Below are 21,986 nucleotides of genomic sequence, written 5' to 3'. Positions count from 1 at the left end.
AAATACCTTTATCCAAAAAAAAAAAAAAACAATTCACCAAGTGTACACCAGTATCTTATAAGATGTGTATATAAACTTAAAGGAAGTAGAAGTAAGTGTAGATTTAATATTGTGATGGATGATATTTTTCAATTTAAAATATATCAAAATGATATTTTTTTTATTTTTAACATTGGCATATTAAAAACACCTAAAAACCATTAATTTAACACTTTTTCAAAAGAAAAACAAAAATTAAAAAATACTTTGAAAGGAATGTTCTAGCACAAAAACAAACAGTACTTACTAAATGGTTACACAATTGAAACTAAATACTTTATCCTAGCAGATTACTCCTTTCACTAATTCCCCTTTTTAGAAATCATGTCTCCCTTTTTAAGAATAAATAAAAGATGTCCAAAACACAAATGGGGAGTACTAAAATTAGGGAAAGAGCTGGAAGAATTATTTAAGAAGGTGTCAGTCCAAATTAAGAGCTGGAAGAAGAGAATGGCAAGAGCTTTGCATCACAGTCAATGTCGCCGGCACATGTTCACGTTGCATGTAAGACAGAGGCACTTGGACGTATTGGTCACGTATGACACATTAGTTGCCCTCAGATCTGTCGGAATTCGCCTTGTTCTGGTCAGCGATAAATATCCCTTGTCTTATTGGTTATTTCGCCATCGTCTACCCTTGACTAAATCAAAGTATTTGTGATTATTATTGAATATTCAAGCTTGTAGCATAGATCCCCTAAACTCTTGAGGGCTTCGTTCCGACATCATCTAGAAAAATCATTTGAACTATTTGACGTCAATTGCTCAGCTAGAAAAATCAGTCAATAAGGTAATATTGTTTCATTAATGTTTTTAGGTTTTACTAACAGAAAGCACCGGGCTTTTTGTTGACAGGCAATCATTAGGTTCGAATTTGCCAATCATTTATTTTAGTTGCGGCTTCCTTCACAAGATTTTGTTTTCAAGACACATCGTCATCTGAGTAATTCAAAACATACATATATATATATATATATATATATATATATATATATATATATATATATATATATTGAATGTTCACTTATTTTATAGCTTTTACATATGGAAATTTATTGTATGAATATATAAGTTATACATATAAAGGTTTATTTGAGAATTTGTAAAATTATATTTATACCTTCAAAAAAAATAATTTAGCTTTAAAGATTTAAATTATGAGACCTCCATAAACTCTTTTGATCAGGAGACATACAGGGTATGAGCTGGTTCTTATCATGTATTTTTATTTCATCAAACATGTTAATGGAACTTTTTTGTGAGTCTCCAGTTCACAAAATGCTTCGAGTCCAACTCCAACAGCTAACATTTTGAGAACTTATAGAGAAGAAGAAAACAGATGAAATCTTGATATTGATGATGAACTCTATATCGGTGAAGAAAACAAATGAACTCTATATTGGTGAAGAAACAAATGAACTCTCGATATCAACAAATCTATGTTGCTCTTTGCTGCTGGTTATAACACAGTATTTCATAAACATCCACGATGCCGAGAGGGAAAACTGGATCAGTTGCTGCCCTTACTGCAACTTTCACCACGGCAGTAACATTGACAGAGGGAGTGAATAAGGGTCCAACAAGGGGAAGCTGTTTAAGTGGTTTTGCATGTTGGAGAACCTGCAGTGGGATTGCCATTAATAAATTACAATGAACCTCCAAATTATAAGATTACAATATGATATGAGTGAATCCTCCTCGTCGCATTTCAAGCATTTCTCCCATGTAAATGATGACATGGCAACAGAACACTCCTCAAAACTTGATTTCTAGTGAGCAGAATCATAGCATGTTCCTAAAAGACAAGTTGTAATCTCCATTTATCCCTTTAAAGAGTTAAACTAGACTGCTCAAGCGCTGAAGGACTAAGACTATGAATGAATTGCAAGGTGCATAGATGAGGACCACAAATATTGAGAAATTAAGAAGTCATCACAGGGTGGGGGGGATTGCAGAGGCAATGGCTTTGATTGGCTAACCTAAATCTGCCAAAAGCTTCAGGCTTCGATGTACGACATTCAAGTGTTGTTTGGGATAACCTAGTAATCTAGGTAAATATACAAGGATTCACAACTTACCATCTCCAACGGAGAACCGATTACACCAAGAGGTAACTTCACACTTCCAACATTGCGTGTTCCATAAATAAACCCAATCCGGAGAACCACTCCTAAACAAGGAAACAAAACATATATATTTCATCATATTTACGGTTACTATAATCCATAATATAAGATAGCAATACATTGTCAGCTACAAAAAAACACATTTATCCACGATACTAACCAATACATACACTAGCACTCTAAACTGCAAGATTTTGACGATTAAATACAATGAAAAGAGTACTAAGATATAAAGGATGAAACCAATATATCATAATAGCATTTTACATGAAGGAAATTTTACGGTTTTCCAGATTCAAAAGTTTTAGGATAGCTTTCTCATATTTCAGTTGCTTAGAAAAGTAAAACGAATGACATATATATAAAAGGTACAAATTAAAATAATGGAAAGAAAAAAATTACCTCCATATGCAAACTTGGTCAGCAACTGTCACGACCCGAAACTCGGATCCATAACTAGCACCTAGGCAAGATTCCACTCCAAGATTCCATACCCATGCAAATCCAAACTTACATACAAACTTATCCTTTAAACAACTCAATCAGAGTTCAACGCAGCATTAATAATAAAATTAACTTCATAATATAATTTGATTGTCTTAATACAAGAGTTAATACAAATTCATAGTTGTGGAGCACTAACTAGACATCAAGAAAAAGTACTAATTTCAACAAAAAAGCAGGTTCTGAAGGTTCAACAAAAGTAACCCGCTAACAAGCTATAAGCCTGAAAAGATAAATAATGAGAGGGTGAGTTCAACAACTCAATGAGTAGAGAATGTTCAATATACACACACAAGGTAATACAACAATAAGAATATATATACAATTATGGCTCTAGGTTCTTATAGAAAGGTTTCTCAAATAGACCATAACAAGAATATCATAAGGTAAAACTCATCAGAAAATCAAAATGCAATGAGCATGAGGCTCCATACTATGGGATGATCAGTCCACACAGGTTGGTGACTCCCCCGACCAACTAGGGTTCAGATACGATGTGCACAAAGACTAACACTACCTTGTTAGCATGGGTATTTTGACTAGCATACCATAGGTTTATAATCATAATCAAACAGACATATTCATATCTCAAGGCTCAACTCATGACATCAATCAAATGAGGAGTTGTCAATTCAGAAGTCAATTCAAAATACATATTGGTTCATATCAAGAATTTAGATTCAACAATTGATCAAGCTTTATCGTAACAAGAATAATAATTGTCACGACCCGAATCACAGGTCCATGACTGGCAACGCAGGAGCGGTGTCGAAAGGACACCCCACCTACGCTAAGCCTCAAAACAGACATATCAAAAGAACAATTTATTCAAAAATACGCAGCATTTCATAATCTTCAGAAATATTATATTATTCAAAACTGATGAAACCAAAAGATAGTTTAAAACTCCTCATCAGTAATTAAAACAAAAACAATAATCCATAATACTCATTATACTGTCAAAATCCAAACTTAATTAAAACAAGGTAATAGTGGAGCGTCTAAGACATCAAATCAAAACTAAAAGGAAAGCCTCGCAAAACAAGCAAGGCATACCGACCAAAATTGAAGAAGCAGGAACACTCTACAAAGTCCAACTGCTATCAGAAACTAAGAACCTGAAATAATATTAAGAATGAGGGGTGAGTTCAACTAACTCGGTGAGGGAATAATATTTAATATACATTTTAGATATTTATAATATTAATAGTTTGCAAGATGATTTATCTTGATATACATATACATATACATACTAAACATATTATCATAACGTAGTGGAATACATGTCAGAGATCAGATGACGCCCGAAGGTGACCAGATGACACCCAAAGGTGACCAGATGACACTCAAAAGTGACCAGATGACACCCGAAGGTGACCACTGTGGGATGATCAGTCGCCACAGGCTGATGCCTCCCTCACCAGCTAGGTATACAGAATACTATGTGCATATAGGCTAACTACTCTTCGTTAGCATGGAGTTACTGACAAGTCCCATATCAAGGCATAATAGATATTCACAGAATCATCAAAGAAACGTATATAATATCAAATAGAATTTAGTTTGACAGATTGCGAGTGCAAATTCAAGAATAAATGAGTACTCGGAAAATAAAGCAACATATATAAGTATTCAAGAAATTAACTAGTACTCATTGTATAATCAACATACATATTTATGTATAATATATGCATATTAAAGATTATCCCACTCACCCGGAAGAATATAGAGTAAAAGGAATATCAGATGAAAGACCCGAAAAACTTATTGAGGATCGTTAGGGGAACCTACAATAAATATATGAAATATACTCAAAAGCAACTCAAAACAACACAAATAAAAGATTCCAATGCATAAAAGAAAACCAGGTTTAGTCTCCTAGGTTTAGGGACTAAAACAACAATTATCCAAAACAGGGACCAAAACGTAATTTTACCAAAATTGGAGGACAAATCTAGAAATACATAACCATACTGAATATTCACCCATAAACCATCCTAAATTCTGTCTAGAACGTACCAGGGACCTAATTGTAATTTTCATAAAGTTCAGGGACTAAAATGTAAATTCCTAAAATTGAGGGACCAAAATGAAAATATTCCAAATCAATTATCAAACTGAGATTCATCATCCTTAATCTCATAATAACACTGTCTAGAATCTCAAAATATATTTAGGGGTCAAATTGTAATTTTTCCAAAGTTTAGGGACTAAACTGAAATTTTCATAAATCAAGGACCAAAATAAAATTTGGTCATCTTCAACCTCAAGACCATTCTGTCCAGATTTTCCAGCAAGGTTAAAATGAATTTCTTAACCCATAAAAATTAATTTAAACAAATCAACTCATAAATCCTTATTTCTAACAACATATTAATTAATCACCTAACATTAAACCCTTAATAATCATAAATCAATCTTAACAACATAAACTTCTAATCCTTATAAACCCTAATCTCTCTCTCTCTCTCTCTCTCTCTCTCTCTCTCTTTCCTTCCATAAACAAATCATAATTAAAAGTAACATGAGAGAGAATCACTTACTTGCTACTTCCACTTTTCTTAAACCCAAAACTCAAGATCAAAAGGTGAAATCCTTGGTTTGATGAAGAGAGGGTCACGGCGGCCACAAGACTTAGAAGAGAGAATAGTAATTCTCTTGCAACTTTTCCTTAAATACCTAGGTTAACTTAGGTTGGGTTTGGGCTGACTTGGACTTAGGTTGGGTTTGGGCTGACTTGGACTTAGGTTTTGGTCTTACAATAATCAACATATATATTATCAAGAAGCATGATCCAATTCATATTAACAAATCAAATATTTTTAATATTTCTCATGCATATGAAAAATTATCCAACTCACCTGACTCGAAAGAAAACAACACTTGGAAGCAGATACCGAAGGAAATCCTACTAATGTCCCGCCGGTAGAATATCAGGATTATCTGAATAAAAATGAGACATATTCAAAAATGACTCGAAACAACATACAACCTATTTAATACACTTAACTAAGGGTCTATTCCACAACTCTATATGTTTTTAAACTAAACTAGTAAATTTTCCTAAAAACCTAAAATTAAACGGTTTTCCCAAAATCTAATCCATAATAAAATTAATAATAAAATTGATAATAATTCATTAAATAACCCTCATTTATTCATCAAACCAATCTATAAAAGCTAATATTACAGCTAGGGACCAATCTGGAATTTATCATATTTTTAAGGGTCAAATTGTAACTTTTGTCAAATTGAAAGACCAAACTAAAAATATCATAAATTCATGACTATATTGGAATTTTTTCCATAATTCATCCTTATTTTTGTCCAGAATCTCTAATTATGCTCCAGGGACCATTTTGGAATTTTTTTCAAATTTTTAGGGTCAAATTGTAATTTTTGTCAAATGGGAGGATGAAATTGAAAGTGTTATAAATTCATAACTATACTAGAATTCTGCCCATAATTCATCCTCATTTCTATCCAAAATCTCTAATCATGCTCCAGGGACCATTCTAGAATTTTTCCAAATTTTTAGGGTCAAATTGTAATTTTTGTCAAATGAAAGGACCAAATTGAAAGTGTTATAAATTCATAACTATACTGGAATTCTGCCCATAATTGATCTTTTATTCTATCTAGAATCTCGTATTATGTTCCAACGACCAATCTATAATTTTTCCAAAGTGAGGGACCAAACTGTAATTTTCCTAAATTGAGGGACCAAACTGTAATTTCATCATCTTCAACCTCAGACCTAGAATTTCCACAAAAAAACCTACTATTATCTCCTGATTTCCAACTCAAAATTCACCATTTACATAAATCATAACTCAAAATCATCATCTTTACCTAAAATCTTCCAAAATCAACTAAACAACTCATTACCCATAACAATCAACCCATAACATTCAAATCAATTCATCAATAAACCCAAAACACAATCTTCAAAACCCTAACATTTATCAAAACAGAAATTTAAAGCTTAAAGAACACACATTTATACATAATCTTACCTTTAAACTTATTTTCTCCAACTCTCTTCTCTTTCCCTTATCTTTCCTTCTTTTCTCTTTTTCTTCTTCCCCTTTTCTTCTCTTCTCCCGTCAGTTTTTCACTCTTAAAACACAACTCTTTTCTTCTTCTTTTTTTCTATTTATATGTATCAACTCTTTGTTCAATTACTACAATGCCCTTTATTCATTTATACCTATTTTTAAGCTTTCAAGGGCTTTATTGCCTTTTCCTACTCATTTTATTTCAAAGTATCACAACTCTGTTTCAGCAGCCTTCTACTTCAAACAAACCACAAGTAAAAAATTTACATGAGGTAAGAATGATAAGAAAAGGGAAAAGTAAATATCAAGGCACACTTGAAAGTGTTGATTCTTCTTGTGATATAACTATTTCATATCAAACAATATATTATAAAAATCAAACTGTATCTACGTAAAATACAAACTGGTTTTTATAAAGCTTTAGAAAACAGTCCTTGTTTCCAGAAAAATGAAGATGAAGATGTGTCATGCCAACCATCAGTATTAATGTGGCATGACTCTAGATACAACACTTGAAATAAGCAGTAATGAAAATTAGTACCTTTCTCTCATAATAACCTTGCAGCAAGTAATTGACCAAGCCAAAGTCAGCAGCAGAGATGTAAAAAAATCTTTTTACACCTACAACAAATGAGCAGCCAACTATCAAATCCAATCCATTAGAACTAGAACCACCTACTCTCTAACAGACAACTTATTTTGCAATGGTTCTTTTTCCCTTTGCTGCTATATAATCACCATTTTCAATTCAAACCTTTGAAATTCTTGTAGGTTGCAATGTACTGAAAAGACTCTTGTCAAAGTCATGTAATTTGAGCAAGCATTGTCAATGAGCTAATAATCTGAGGAGTCTCTAGTTGAAAAACAAGTAACCACAAACATTTGATCTTTATCATATTGGTCAACAACTTGAGCATTTGCCTTCTATTTTAGAGGTTTGGTTTTGGAAATGACAACTTCATACCCAAGTTGAATGCACTTGTTGCACCTTGCATCTGGTCTTTTCCAGCACTTGAATGTGGATGATCTGTCTTGCCACATTGTTGACATGGTGGATAACCCTTTTTCAAAGATTTTTTCTTATTTTAAAACTGATTAGCATTAATTTTACAGCTTAAAGCCTGATTTTTCTTGAAGAATTTCTTCTAATCCTTTTCAGAATCTTGATGCTTGCTTGGTAGAGCTCCTTTTACAAAACGATCTTGCCTCATAAGCCTTCGTTGTTCTTGAGCTTACAGGGCATTCAAAAGTTCTATCACTATAATTTTGGATAGATCTTTTATGTTCTCTAAAGTTATGATTGATTCTTCAAATCTTTCAGGCACTGTAACCAGTATTTTCTCAACAATTCTAGAGTATGTGGATGTAGTACCAAGTAATTTAACCTAGTTAACAATAACAAGTAATTTATTTGAGTGCTCTTTGATAGTCTCAAATTCTTTTATTCTTTGTAGCTCAAATTCTCTTATTAAATTCAGTATTTGCATGTCATGTATCCTTTCATCTCCTACATATTCTTTCTTCAGATAGTCCCAGACATCCTTTGCTGATTTGAGAGACATGATTCTTATGAAAATAGTTGTTGAAACAATAATAAACAAGCATGCTTTTGCTTTTGCTTTTTTTTATTTTTTTTTTCTAGATTTAAGTTGAACAACTAGCTAGATTTGTGGTTTAGGGACAAAAAGATAGAGTTTATTTGCTGAAAAAAGCTCTTTATGATTTAAAGCTGACACCTAGAACCTAGTATGGTAGGGTTGGGTTATCTGATAAACTTTGGTTTTTCTTTCTTTCATTGCAGGTCCCCTAATACAAATATTTGTTGTGATATCAATTAATGATTTTAAAAGGAAGAAAAGAAAAGAGGAGAGAATTTTATGATAATAATCTGCTATTGTAGTACAGACTTGAGTTTCTATTTTATTCATTAAAACTTCATTACATTTATACGAAGAACAATCAACCGAAATGCTCCAATAAAGCATCAAATCAGCAAATAATATCTTAACTAACTAATTTGTTCCTATAGACTAGCTCAACATTTATTTGATGATAATAGAATAGAAAAAATAGGACTTACGGATTCCTGAAGCAGTCTTCAACACTATGCAAATCTCTGGGTTCTTGTTAAGTTAGGACTTGTAAGAAAAGGCAAGAAGTCTATCACAAATATGAAGGTACAGAAGGTAATGCCAAATGCTCCTCAGTAACACAACTCAGAGAGAAAAACAGAAGGCAAGAAATATAAAGTAACTCAATTTCTGAAACCCAGTTTAATCCTACTTAAATCTTAGTAAAATCATCTCACTTACATGTATTTTTAATACAGTAATTCCATTTCTTTACAATGCTAATGACAACTGGTGTCAGAAGTGTCAAATAATAACCTAAAAGTCAATTATTTTCATGGTCTATTTCCAAAGCTGTCGGTCTCTCCTGATTTCGGTTGGTAAGCTGATCGATATCTATACTACCTCTTGAGGTGCTTCCCTATTTGGACTAGAATCATAGCTTGCAGAAGATCGATTGGCAGGATATTCCGTGTGGACTGAATAGTCTGATGGGCTTGGCGCACACATAGGTGGCAGACTGATGCCATTTCTATCTTTCAGATCACTTTGTCTGAAAGTACTGGATGTCGAGTCCCTTTGAATGAAAATTCTAAAGAAGTTTTCAATTCTACTCCATATTGAAGCTGTGGAATCAGAGGACCTCAAGACGTTTCTTTCTCGGTAAACAAACATGACTACGAAGATAATGAGAGCTAACAATGCAGCCAGTCCTGCAATTAAAAATAACCCCCAGAAACTCTTGAGACTAAGGCTATTAGATGAAATTGAGGGGCTGGAATCTGGACAAGTGCTTTTTTTGCCAAACCATGCACCCTCTATTTGCTTCATTTGATCTCCCTCGGTCACATTTAAAATTGCCCTCGATATATCAGGCACTAGAGGAGAACCTTTAGGGAAGACCTGAAGTTACAAATAGAAAGGATACATGAGAAACTATGTACTTATTAGCCACAGAGTAAATGGAAATAACAAGATAGGAAAGTGAGCTTACAAAGCCAAAACCGCCGGTTTTAAATTTAGGATCAATCATGGTATATTTGGAGCAATATCTTGACAGAATGAGCTTTATAAATGCCAGTTCGTCGAAAGCTGCGGCAATACCACCATTTCCACTTCCTTTGGAGAAAAGATGGTGGCATTCTTCTGCAGAACTATACACCATGAGCGTGGACTTGTCGAACCCCAAGTCTAACAAGAGTCCTAGAACAAAAGAACCCTTCTGGTAGCCCACATACTCCCCTTTCTTAATGAGCTCCCTCACATCAGTAACTGTAGGCTGCAGCTGCTCGACGGTAAGTAGGCTTGCTAAACTGGCGGTGTAACTCTGCGTGAGGATCAACACAACAAAACACCAGATGATTATCACCGCCCTAGACAAGTTGCTAACCACTCTCTCCCCTGTAAATATAAACATAAAGTCAATTTGGTGTTTATATATATGGAGTGCTAGTACAACAGTAGAGGTAAAATTCACAAGGGAAGGGAGATTACGTTGTGCAAAAACCATAGTTGAGAAGGAAAACCAGAAACTAGTGCCAGCTTGATCTGAAGCTGACCCTCGAAAATCATCATTTATTCTGTGCTCAATAACCCAGACCGCAAATCCAATGAAAACAAAGAACAAAAAACTGGTCACCCAAAGGTCCCATGTCAAAGGTTTCATGAAGACCCATGCGTTTTTGCTGTTGTTGTCTGCAATCGGAACAATCATGGAGACACCACTTTCTGTGAAAGGCAAGGTATAGTCGATGTACAAGGACCTGTTGTAGACAATAGTTATGTCTCCAACCACGGCATCATAATTCTGTTGGCAATAAACAAAAAATACATCACTGTGAAAGATATTCAATGTGATATAGTTACAAGAACGGAAAAGGAGAGAGCAAGTCTTACCTTCAAGTACACTTGATAGGCCAGATCGTTGTAAGTTCCAGCAGGTTCGCCATCAGAGTTGGCAAAGGGGATATACTCATAAGGCAAAGCATAAGGCAATGCTTTGACTACAGCATCAAAAACATCTATGCAGAATCCGGTGAATGTTGTGGTGTTGGAACCAGGATCTTTTGTTACTGCTACTAACTCACTGAAGCCATCCTTCACAGGCACTCCTATTTTCAACTTCTTCTCGTTTGTGGGAATCTCCCAACCCTTGGGAACCGCAGTTGTATCCCCAGGAAAAATTACAGTTGAAACTCTGGAAGTAGCAGTTGAATTCATACGTTTATTTATTCTCGGATTCAGTGTTTTCACAAGTCCTTCTGTTGGCGTCCAAAATCCAATCCGTCTTCCTCCATTTCCGTTCACATTAACTATCTGAAAAGCTGGTGATTGCAACTGCCCATCAACAAAAAGGTAATCTCCTGTAAGGCCTTTGAAACTAGTGGTCGATAAAGCTCGCAGAATGTTCGGACCATTTAAAGAGATGCCAAGAGTTGCAAGATCTGTTGATGAGTTGCTAGAAACATTTGCCTTTTGGAAGCCAAAATTTGTAGTGCCGGCTTTCTCAACTGCCAAGGCCAATGCTGTAGTGGCATCATAGGCCAGTAGTCCATAAATGTTCAACTCAGCATCAATTTTATTTGGCTTATCTCGTAGGAATTTCCTCTTCCACCGAGCTCGAAAATATTCAAGCTCTTTTGTTCTTGGAACATAAGGTTTTATACCCAATACTCCTTGGATAGTATCGGTGACAGAATGATTTGGTGAACTCAAGAAATCAACACTCAGACCATCAGTCATGATCCAAACATAGCCTTCACTCATCATTCCAATCTCTTTTGCTTTGGTGAAAAGCCGAGTGCCTAGAGAGCGATACATATGCACAATGAAAACTCTAGTTTGCATTGTCTTCAACTTATAAAGCTCCTCAACAATTTGATCATCAGTGGCCGATGGAGAAATGACACTCCGGTAGGGCACTCGAGCATCGACTTCTTGCAGAGCATCAGTTAAATAAGGTATGATTCCCTCTCCATATTCGTTGTCAATGTAGATGGGCACCGCTTCTCTCCATCCAAAGGCTTGAACTATAGCACTTATGGCATTCACTTGAGCTGAATCATTTTGTGTTGCTCGCAAGAAATATGAACTCCTGATGGAAGTAAGAGAAGGACTTGTTGCAGAAAAAGATATAATTGGCACCTGAGCTTTTTCTCCAAGGTCAATAACAAAATTGGCTTGCATTGATGTTGTTGGCCCTAAGATTGCTTGCACTTCCACATTTTTTATCAGGTCCAGGGCTGCATTTCAAAATGAGATTAGAAAAATTAAAGACTTCTGCAGCAGAGAACGATCAAGCAAAGGATCACAGTTTCTTATAGGATGATCATTCTGCAGTCACGTTTTATTCTCTGTGAGCTCTTCTCTTTTGCTCTACACCTTATGTTGGATTTGGTTAGTATTCTAGTACGACTTATACATAAAATAAACATGTCTGTTGACAGTTTTATAGTGAATTTCTATCATTTTAAAACAAGAAAAACAAAGAAACATGTTCTTTTTGTCTTTACTTCCTTTTCTTTTTTGTTTTGAGCCAGTAACTTTATAAATCAAGAAATGACATGACAGCAGAAAATTAACATGCTTTTGTCTAGCAATCCATGCTAATCGAGCTATATATTTCTTTGTAATATATATTCAATGAGTTCAATTCTAAATTATTAATAATCCAAAAGTGGTTAGGCATGAAGTACTGATAAGCTACTTATGACATACAAAAATTTATGCGATCTTATAACAAATGAAAATTATGAGTATATTTAGATAAGGATATGATATTATTAGATAAGGTTATGATTTAGATAAATTATGTAAATTGTGATGTTTTGAAAGTAAATGAGTAGGAAAAGGCAATAAAGCCCTAGAAGGCTTAAAAGTGGGTATAAATAAATAAAGGGCATTATAGTAATTAAACAAAGATTTGATAAATATAAATAGGAAGAAAAAAATAAAAGAAAGTTGTGTTCTTGAGAGAAAACCGTGAGAGGGAAAGAAGAAGAAGAGAAAAGAGAGAGAGATAAAGGAAGGAGAATAAAGTTAAAGAAATAAGCTTAAAAGGTAAGATTTATGTTTTGATGTGTATAAATGTGTTTTCTTTAGCTTTAAATTTCTTTTTTTTTTTAATATTAGGGTTTTGAAGATTTTGTTTTGGGTTGATTGATAAATTAATTTGAATGTTATAAGTTGATTGTTGTGGGTAATGAGTTAATTAGTTGATTTTGGAAGATTGTAGGTAAAGATGATGATTTTGAGTTATGATTTGTGTAAATGGTGAATTTTAAGTTAGAAATCTTTAAATAATAGTAGATTTTCTGTGGAAATTCTGGGTTTGAGGTTGAAGATGATGAAAATTTCAGTTTGGTCCCTCAATTTGTGAAAATTACAGTTTGGTCCCTCAATTTATGAAAATTACATATTGGTCCTTGGAACATAATTCAAGATTCTGGACAGAATAAAAGATGAATTATGGGCAGAATTCCAGTATAGTAATGAATTTATGACACTTTCAATTTGGTCCTCCCATTTGACAAAATTACAATTTGACCCTAAAAATTTAATAAAATTCCAGAATGATCCTTGGAGCATAATTTGAGATTCTGGACAGAAATGAGGATGAATTATGGACATAATTCCACTATAGTCATGAATCTATGATATTTTTAGTTTGGTCCTCTAATTTGATAAAGTTACAATTTGATCCTAAAAGTATGATGAAATTCCAGATTAGTCCCTAGCTATAATATTATCTTTTTCATATTTGGTTTGTTGAATAATTAAGGGTTATTTGGTGAACTATTATTTGTTTTATTATGGATTACATTTCAAGAAAACCGTTTAATTTTTGGGTTTTTTAGAAAATTGACTAGTTAGTTCAAAAACATATAGAGTTATGGAATACACCCTTAGTTAAGTGTATTAAATAGGTTATATGCTCTTTCAAGTCGTTCTTGAATATGTCTCCTTTGTATTCAGATAATTCTGATGTTCAACCGGCGGGACATCAGTAGGATTTTCTTTGGTATCTGCTTTTGAGTGTTGTTTGCTTTCGAGTCAGGTGAGTGGATAATTTTTCATATGCATAAGAAATATTATAAATATTTGATTTGTTAATATAAGTTGGATCATGCTTCTTGATAATATATATATATATATATATATATATATATATATATATATATATATATATATATATATTATTATCCTTATTACGATAAAACATGATCAATTGTTGAATCTGAATTCTTGATATAAACCAATATATATTTTTTAATTGACTTCTGAATTGATAGCTTGATGTCATGAGTTGAACCTTGAGATATAAATATGTTTGTTTGATCATGATTATGAACCTATGGTATGCCAGTCAGAATATTCATGCTAACAGGGTAGTGTTAGTCTTTGTGCACATAGTATCTAAACCCTAGTTGGTCGGGGGAATCATCAACCTGTGTAGACTGATCATCCCACAGTACGGAACCTCATGCTTAGTGCATTTTGATTTTCTAACGAGCTTTATCTTATGATATTCTTGTTATGACTTATTTGAGAAACCTTCCTATAAGAACCTAGAGCCATAATTGTGTATATATTCATCATTGTTATATTACCTCGTGTGTGTGTATTAAACATTATCTACTCACTAAGTTGTTGAACTCACCCTCTCATTATTTATCTTTTCAGGCTTATAGTTTGTTAGCATGTCACTTTGTTGGACCTTCAGAACCTACTCTTTTGTTGAAATTGTTTATAAAATATTTTTATGAAATGGTGGGACATATCTAGACTCAAGAAAAAATATGGTTGCGTCAAACTAAGTTAACATCTTAAAACTAAAATAACGAGAGATCCAACTATTAGATCGAGCTCAAATTTTTCTGATGTTATCTTAAGATTAAGATAACTGCGTCGCTTATTAGAGGACTATTGGATCTTCTAGAATTATGCCTAGAAGTTACTGTTTGGGCCAATTTTATTGTTTTTTTAGGATTTTTTTGTTTTTTTTATTAAGTTTTAATTTCCTTGATGTTTTTGTATTTTAAGTTGTTTCCTAGTAAATACAGGTTTTATTAACCTATTTAAATGTGTTTATAAAGCTTTTGAGAAGATAATTATTATATACTAATTTTTAGATAATAAAATTATAAATTTAAAGTTCCATTGTTTTTTACTCCTCATGTTTGGGGGAAATTGGGGGGCATTTGGAAAGTAAGATAGCCACAATTTATGATGACTTTTGTGTGTTTTAACCCACCTTTATCATTTTGGGTTCAATACAATGAAAGGTTGAGAAGAAATTCCTAGTAAATGTCAAATAAAAATAGTTATTAAATTTAATCTTAATTTAAAAATTTAAGTTATTAAATTAGTTCTTATAATATAGTTATATAAACCGTTCAAGCGTGAATGGCTTACGTAAACACGATCAGAAAGAGAGTTTGTCTAGATATGTGCAGGTTTTTCTGAGAATACCCTTAGCTTGAAAAGAAAAATATAACAAGCATGCAACGGTATATATGTTCTCATATCATGTCGATGGACCTGCGCGCATTTCTATGAACAAACTAGAGATTTGCAGGCCGAGAACCTCATCAGATAATTAATACAGAATGTAAAAATCTCTACTGTTAAAATGTTGCATGAGGAGGTTAATAATTAGCAGTAAGAAATGGTGAGCAATGATTCATAATTGGAGAAAAGAGATGATAATCAAGAGAAGGGGCAGAGAGGGAACCTGCACCAGCTGCACCAATAACATCTTTCTTCGAGTCCCTGGTGTTGAGGACCAGTCTAGTTTTGTAGTCACCATGAGAGGCATAGAAGTCTGAAAGGGCCATGTTGATGCAGCTCAAAGCAATATTGGCATCCAATGAAGCCAAGTCAAGAACCACTCCTACATTCACTGGGATTGTAGATGTCGTGTTCTGGGCCACCGCCATTTCTAAGAACAAAATCATCAAAGAAAGGAAGAAAAAGATAGATAGAACAGGATTTAAAGAGTATTCTTTCATGATCATCTTGTTGTCCACCTATGGCTGAGCTGATTCTAGCTGGTTTTCTTGGTTTAAGCTTGGAAGGAAGGAAGTGTTATTTATAAGGTGAAACTAAAACCTTGAAGGAGAAGAGCTTGGACCAGTTCTCGAGGAGGGGCCTAACTGTACTAGTTTGAAGAGAGGAGAAGAATAGTGATTGTAATTACTAGGAAATTGCATGATTTGATTGTTTGAATCAAATAATATTAATAAATTGGAGACGTGGTCCTGCGTGGGCTACAATTATACGTTAGCGATTAACATCTACATTGAAGAAGAATTTATTGAATTCTTTCAAATACAAGGAGTTAATTTGATGGTTAAGAAAAATTGTTCCATTTAACATTGATTTTCTGAATTTAAACATTGGGCTAACATTAAGAGGAATTAGCTAAATTCTTATGAATATATCAAGTAAATGTGAGATGTGTATTTTTAATATTGTCCAAGAAAGATTTAATTTCAATTAATGCATAAACTAATTTAAAATACCTTTATCCAAAAAAAAAGTCACCAAGTGCGCACCAGTGTCTTATAAGATGTGTATATGAACTTGAAAGAAGTAAAACTAAGTGTGGATTTGGTATTATGATGGATGATATTTTTTTTTATTTTTAATATTGGCATATTAAAAACACCTAGAACCTATTATTTTAACATTTTTTCAAAAGAAAAATAAAAATTAAAAAATAGTTTGAAAAGAATATTTTAGCACAAAAACAAACACTTACTAAATGTTTACACTATTGAAACTAATTAATACTTTATCCTAGCAGATTACTCCACTCCCTAAGTCCCGTTTTTAGAAATCATGTCTCCCTTTGTAAAAAAAAAAAAAAAATGTCCAAAACACAAATGGGGAGTGGGTATTTTGGTTAAATACTAAAATTATTTAAGAAGGTGTTAGTCCAAATTAAGAGCTGGAAGAAGAGAATGGCAAGAGCTTTGCATTTACACTGTACACCCCTGTCATAGTCAATGTCGCCGGCACATGTTAATGCTGCACGTAAGACAGAGGCACTTGGACGTATTGGTCACATATGACAAATTAGTTGCCCTCAAATCTGTCGGAATTCGCCTTGTTCTGGTCATCGATAAATATCCCTTGTCTTATTGGTTATTTCGCCATCGTCTACCCTTGACTAAATCAAAGTATTTGTGATTATTGTTGAATATTCAAGCTTGTAGCCTAGATCCCCTAAACTCTTGAGGGCTTCGTTCCGACATCATCTAGAAAAATCATTTGAAATATTTGACGTGAATTGCTCATCTAGAAAAATCAGTCAATAAGATAATATTGTTTCATTAATGTTTTTAGGTTTTACTACCAGAAAACAGCACCGGGCTTTTTCTTGCTTGTTCGAGAAATCATACAAGGCTTTCCTCAACAAGCTGAAGCTAAAAAAACCAGTGTACCTTACGTAATCACTGTCATAAAATATAAATCAGTTAACATAAAGTCAAGTCCTAGACAATCATTAAACAGTGCATGCGTAATTGTCTATTGTTTAGGGCAAGGTTCGAATTTGCCAATCATTTATTTTAGTTTTGGCTTCCTTCGAGGAAGCATCCTTCTAAAGATTTTGTTTTCAAGACACATCATTATCTCGAGGATTAAGATTGTGTTTGGTATTATGATAGCTTTTATAGTTGTAATTTAAAAAAAAATATTTTATAAAAAGTACTTTTAGTTGAGTTTGGTTTGATATTTATATATATTTAGTTAAAACTGTGGTTGAAATTGATGTTGAACAAAAAGTAGTTTAATATATTTGGTTAAGAATGCTTTTCGAATTGAGGTTATAAAATAATTTTAAAAAATATATATTAATATTGATGATTTTTAATTTAAATATTGTAAATTTAACTATTGTTATTACATCATGAAATAAATAATACTTTATATAAAATATTTTTTATTTTTTTGGTGAAATCGAGAATAGATATATAATAAAAAGAGAAAACATGAGCAGTATGAGCAAAGCTTTAGTTACATAGATTGTAGCCTAAGCATCAGCCTAATTATAAAAAAGATTGTTTTATTAAATTATCTACAATTTCATCATGTATAAAATACATCCGACAAGAACTATAGTTTTCTTGGTTTTTTAAGCACACAACAACATTAGGTAAAATATCATCAGAAACAAAATTAAAATCACAATCAAATTTAATATATTTAGCTTTAAACCAGACCCAGTCCGGCCAGAAGAGTGGAGAGCGATTCACTCTTCACGGCAGAAAAAGAAACAGCGAAGAGCTGTTTTGTGTCCCTCTACGTTTCAAACACAAATAAGAGTTGGGCTCATGAACAGTAAATATCGTTTTATTCCTTACCAAACAATTGTTTGCAACTACGGAATCAGAGAGAGTGAATTAATTCAATCGTGTTTTACAATGCTGCAAGCTTTTTCCTTGCTGCTGGTACTTAATTCTACTTCCAAGGCACACCTAGCTAGTGCCTTGGAACACCAGATGTTATGTAGCCTTTATTCTTCTGACCTGGTGACCAACGCCATTTTAAAAAATTCAGATCCGCTTGCTTTGGAGCCTAAATTGGTTTTTATCATAGTTATTAAATTTAATCTGAACTGATTAAAAAATTAAATTTTGGATTTTATGGATTAACTCGGGTTAATTTTAAAAAATTAAAAAAAAATTAAAATTTAAATATTTTATATAAAAAAATCCATATAAATATAGGTTATATATATTATAAACAATGAAATTTAAAAAAATATTTTAAAAAGTTTTTTATCCCACGTTAAAAAGATGTAAAGTTTTTAAACTGAAGTATTTAAACCAAAAAAGTTTTTTATCCCACATTGAAAAAACATAATTTTTTTCTTAGAAGCATAGAGTATATATACTAATAGGTTTCAAATCCCACATTGAAAAAACATAACTTCTTTCATAGGAACATAGAGTATATATGCAAAAAGACTTCAAATCCCACATTGAAAAGATATTATGTTATCCTTTTAAGTTGAATTATTTAAACCAAAAAGTTTTTTATCCCATGTTGAAAAAATATGATTTTTTTCTTGGGAACATAGAGTATATATATACGAAAGGGCTTCAAATCTCACATTGAAAAGTTACTATGTTATCCTTTTAAGTTGAAGTATTTAAACCAAAAGGTTTTTTATCCCACGTTGAAAAAATATGATTTTTTTTTGGGAACATAGAGTATATATATACGAAAGAGCGTCAAATCTCACATTGAAAAATTACTATGTTATCTTTTTAAGTTGAAGTATTTAAACCAAAAGGTTTTTTTATCCCACATTGAAAAAACATGATTTTTTTCTTGGGAACATAGAGTATATATACTAATGGGTTTCAAATACCACATTTGAAAGAAAAAACAACAAAAACAAAACCGGGTCTCGTCCGGGTTCGCTAGGGTGTGGCCGGGTTGTTGCCTCAGCCGGTCTTTTATTAAACCCGGACCGGTTCAACCACCGCATCGACCCGCCGGGCCAGACCGAGTTTAATAATACTGGTTTTGATTGAAAAATAAATAAAAATAAAAAACTCAACTTGTTAATTTAAAAAAAAAATTGTCAAAACATCATCATTTTAATTCTTTTTTCTTTTTAATTTTATTTTGAGGTCGACCCTCTTACCCCTAACTTGTCCCTTGCCTCTGGTGAACGCTGACATAGTTTAAAAATTATGACTAACACAACAAGTTTCAAGAAAAGAATCCAAATGATGGTGGTGGTGTATAACTGTCTCGAAATCATAAATATCATTAGTAAATTCATTTCTCTCCCCCTCATTCATTTCTTCTTTCTCCTCCCCTCTTTCATTTTTCATTGCAACAAACATCATAAAACTCTAATTTTATCACAAATCAACCTCCAATTATAAATCTAACCAACACTCTAATTTTATCACAAATCAACATCTCACTATAAATCTAACCACGTCAACATCAATGTTCTAATTTTATTAAGAATTTCCACTTCAAATAAACAAAACTACCTATTTTTTTAACTTAATTTTTTAATGTTAATTTTTATAATATATATATAGGATGTTGACTTATTTTATAATTTTTTCATATAAAAATTTATTATATGAATGTATAATTTGTACATATAAAGGTTTATTTGAAAATTTAAAAAATTATATTTGTACCTTTAAAAAGAAGATTCTTCAAAAAATAATTTAGCTTTAAGGATTTTTATTATGAGACCTACATAAACTCTTTTAATCATGGGACATGCAGGGTATGAGTTGGTTCTTATCATGTATTTTTACATCATCAGATATGTTAATGGAACCTTTTTGTGAGTCTCTAGTTCACAAAATGTTGCGAGTCCAACTCCAACAGCTAACATTTGGAGAACTCACAGAGAAGAAGAAAACAGATGAAATCTTGATATTGATGATGAGCTCTATATTGGTGAAGAAAACAAATGAACTCTCGAAATCAACAAATCTATGTTGCTCTTTGCTGTTGGCTATAACGCAGGATTCCATAAACATCCACGATGCCGGGAGGGAAAACTGGATCAGTTGCTGCCCTTACTGCAACCTTCACCACGGCAGTAACACTGACAGGGGGAGTGAACAAGGGTCCAACCAGGGGAAGCTGTTTAAGTGGTTTTGCATGTTGGAGAACCTGCAGTGGGATTGCCATTAATAAATTACAATAAACCTCCAAATTACAGGATTACAATATGATATGAGTGAATCCTCCTCATCGCATTTCAAGCATTTCTCCCATGTTAATGATGACACGGCAACAGAACACTCCTCAAAACTAGATTTCTGGTGAGCAGAATCATAGCATGCTCCTAGAAGACAAGTTGTGATCTCCACTTATCCCCTTAGAGAGTTAAACTAGACTGCTCAAGCGCTGAAGGGCTAAAACTATTAATGAATTGCAAGGTGCATAGATGAGGACCACAAATATTGAGAAATTGAGAAGTCATCACGCGGGGGGGGGGGGGGGGATTGCAGAGGCAATGGTTTTGATTGCTAACCTAAATCTGACAAAAGCTTCAGGTTTGGATGTACGTCATTCAAGTGTTGTTTGGGATAATCTAGTAATCTAGATAAATATACAAGGAAGCACAAGAACTTACCATCTCTAGTGGAGAACCGATTACACCAAGAGGTAACTTCACACTTCCAACATTGCGAGTTCCATAAATAAACCCAGGCCGGAGAACCACTCCTAATAAACAAGGAAACAAAACATATTTCATCAGATTTACGTTTACTATAATCCATAATATAAGATAGCAATACGCTGTCAGCTACAAAAAAACACATTTATCCACGATACTAACCAATACATACACTAGCACTCTAAACTGCAAGATTTTGATGATTAAATGCAATGAAAAGAGTACTAAGATATAAAGGATGAAACCAATATATCATAATAGCATTTTACATAAGGAAATTTTACAGTTTTCCAAATTCAAAAGTTTTTGGACAGCTTTCTCAGATTTCAGTTGCTAAGAAGAGTAAAACGAATGACAGATATATAAAAGGTACAAATTACAATAATGGAAAGAAAAAAATTACCTCCATATGCAAACTTGGTCAACAACTCTGTTTCAGCAGCCTTCTACTTCAAACAAACCACAAGTAAAAAATTTCCATGAGGTAAGAATGATAAGAAAAGGGAAAATTAAATATCAAGGCACACTTGTGTTGATTCTTCTTGTGATATAACTATTTCATATCAAACAATGTATTATAAAAATCAAATTGTATCTACGTATAATACAAACTGGTTTTTATAAAGCTTTAGAAAACAGTCCTTGTTTCCAGAAAAATGAAGATGAAGATGTGCCATGCCAGCCATCAGCATTAACGTGACATGATTCTAGATACAACACTTGTTATAAGCAGTAATGAAAATTAGTACCTTTCCCTCATAATAACCTTGCAGCAAGTAATTGACCAAGCCAAAGTCAGCAGCAGAGATATAAACAAATCTTTTTACACCTGCAACAAATGAGCAGCCAACTATCAAATCCAATCCATTAAAATAAGTTTAACCCCCCAACCAAAAACGGGAAAAAAAACGTAGAACTGGAACCACCTACTCTCTAACAGGCAACTTATTTTGCGGGAAAATACATTTAAAAGGATATAAAAAGTCACAAAATTTTAAAAAGTTCGCTTGTGTAAT

At 33.0% G+C, this 21,986-nt stretch overlaps 2 protein-coding genes across 4 annotated transcripts in view; both read right to left on the bottom strand.

Moving 5' to 3' along the window:
- LOC7459903 (uncharacterized protein At1g32220, chloroplastic) overlaps positions 1-21,986 on the bottom strand; it is an 81,269-nt gene that overhangs the window by 56,791 nt on the left and 2,492 nt on the right. Inside the window, exons 7-10 of one of the 3 annotated variants that reach the window (XR_008059386.1) lie at positions 21,720-21,799; positions 21,374-21,416; positions 2,117-2,208; positions 1,291-1,658 (exon numbers count right to left, since the gene is read on the bottom strand). Coding sequence is in view for 1 of the 3 variants with exons in the window: in XM_002308685.4 (XP_002308721.1) it covers positions 20,277-20,459; positions 20,926-21,017; positions 21,374-21,416; positions 21,720-21,799 (398 nt within the window). In the remaining 2 variants the exon portion in view is untranslated. Of the gene's footprint in view, positions 1-1,290; positions 1,659-2,116; positions 2,209-19,986; positions 20,460-20,925; positions 21,018-21,373; positions 21,417-21,719; positions 21,800-21,986 lie in introns of those variants that run through there. The other 2 variants (XR_008059385.1, XM_002308685.4) reach the window with 2 other exon arrangements.
- LOC127903951 (glutamate receptor 2.8-like) lies at positions 9,116-15,834 on the bottom strand. Its single transcript, XM_052453499.1, has 5 exons — positions 15,529-15,834; positions 10,692-12,037; positions 10,290-10,602; positions 9,790-10,196; positions 9,116-9,698 (listed from the first exon to the last, which is right to left on the bottom strand). The coding sequence occupies exons 1-5, from the start codon at positions 15,809-15,811 to the stop codon at positions 9,192-9,194; spliced, it is 2,856 nt and encodes a 951-aa protein (XP_052309459.1). The 5' UTR covers positions 15,812-15,834; the 3' UTR covers positions 9,116-9,191.

Source organism: Populus trichocarpa, chromosome 6, assembly GCF_000002775.5.
Source record: "Populus trichocarpa isolate Nisqually-1 chromosome 6, P.trichocarpa_v4.1, whole genome shotgun sequence".
In the NCBI taxonomy this organism is placed as follows: Eukaryota; Viridiplantae; Streptophyta; class Magnoliopsida; order Malpighiales; family Salicaceae; genus Populus; species Populus trichocarpa.
Note: the sequence above shows the minus strand (reverse complement) of the source record. Positions and strands in the feature narration are given on the sequence as shown.

Coding starts and splice junctions, on each gene's coding strand:
- LOC127903951 (XM_052453499.1), bottom strand. CDS start 15,811: ATGATCATGAAAGAATACTCTTTAAATCCTGTTCTATCTATCTTTTTC. Junction 12,038..15,528: donor TATTGGTGCAGCTGGTGCAG/GTTCCCTCTCTG, acceptor TTTGAAATGCAG/CCCTGGACCTGATAAAAAAT. Junction 10,197..10,289: donor AACTATGGTTTTTGCACAAC/GTAATCTCCCTT, acceptor TTATATTTACAG/GGGAGAGAGTGGTTAGCAAC.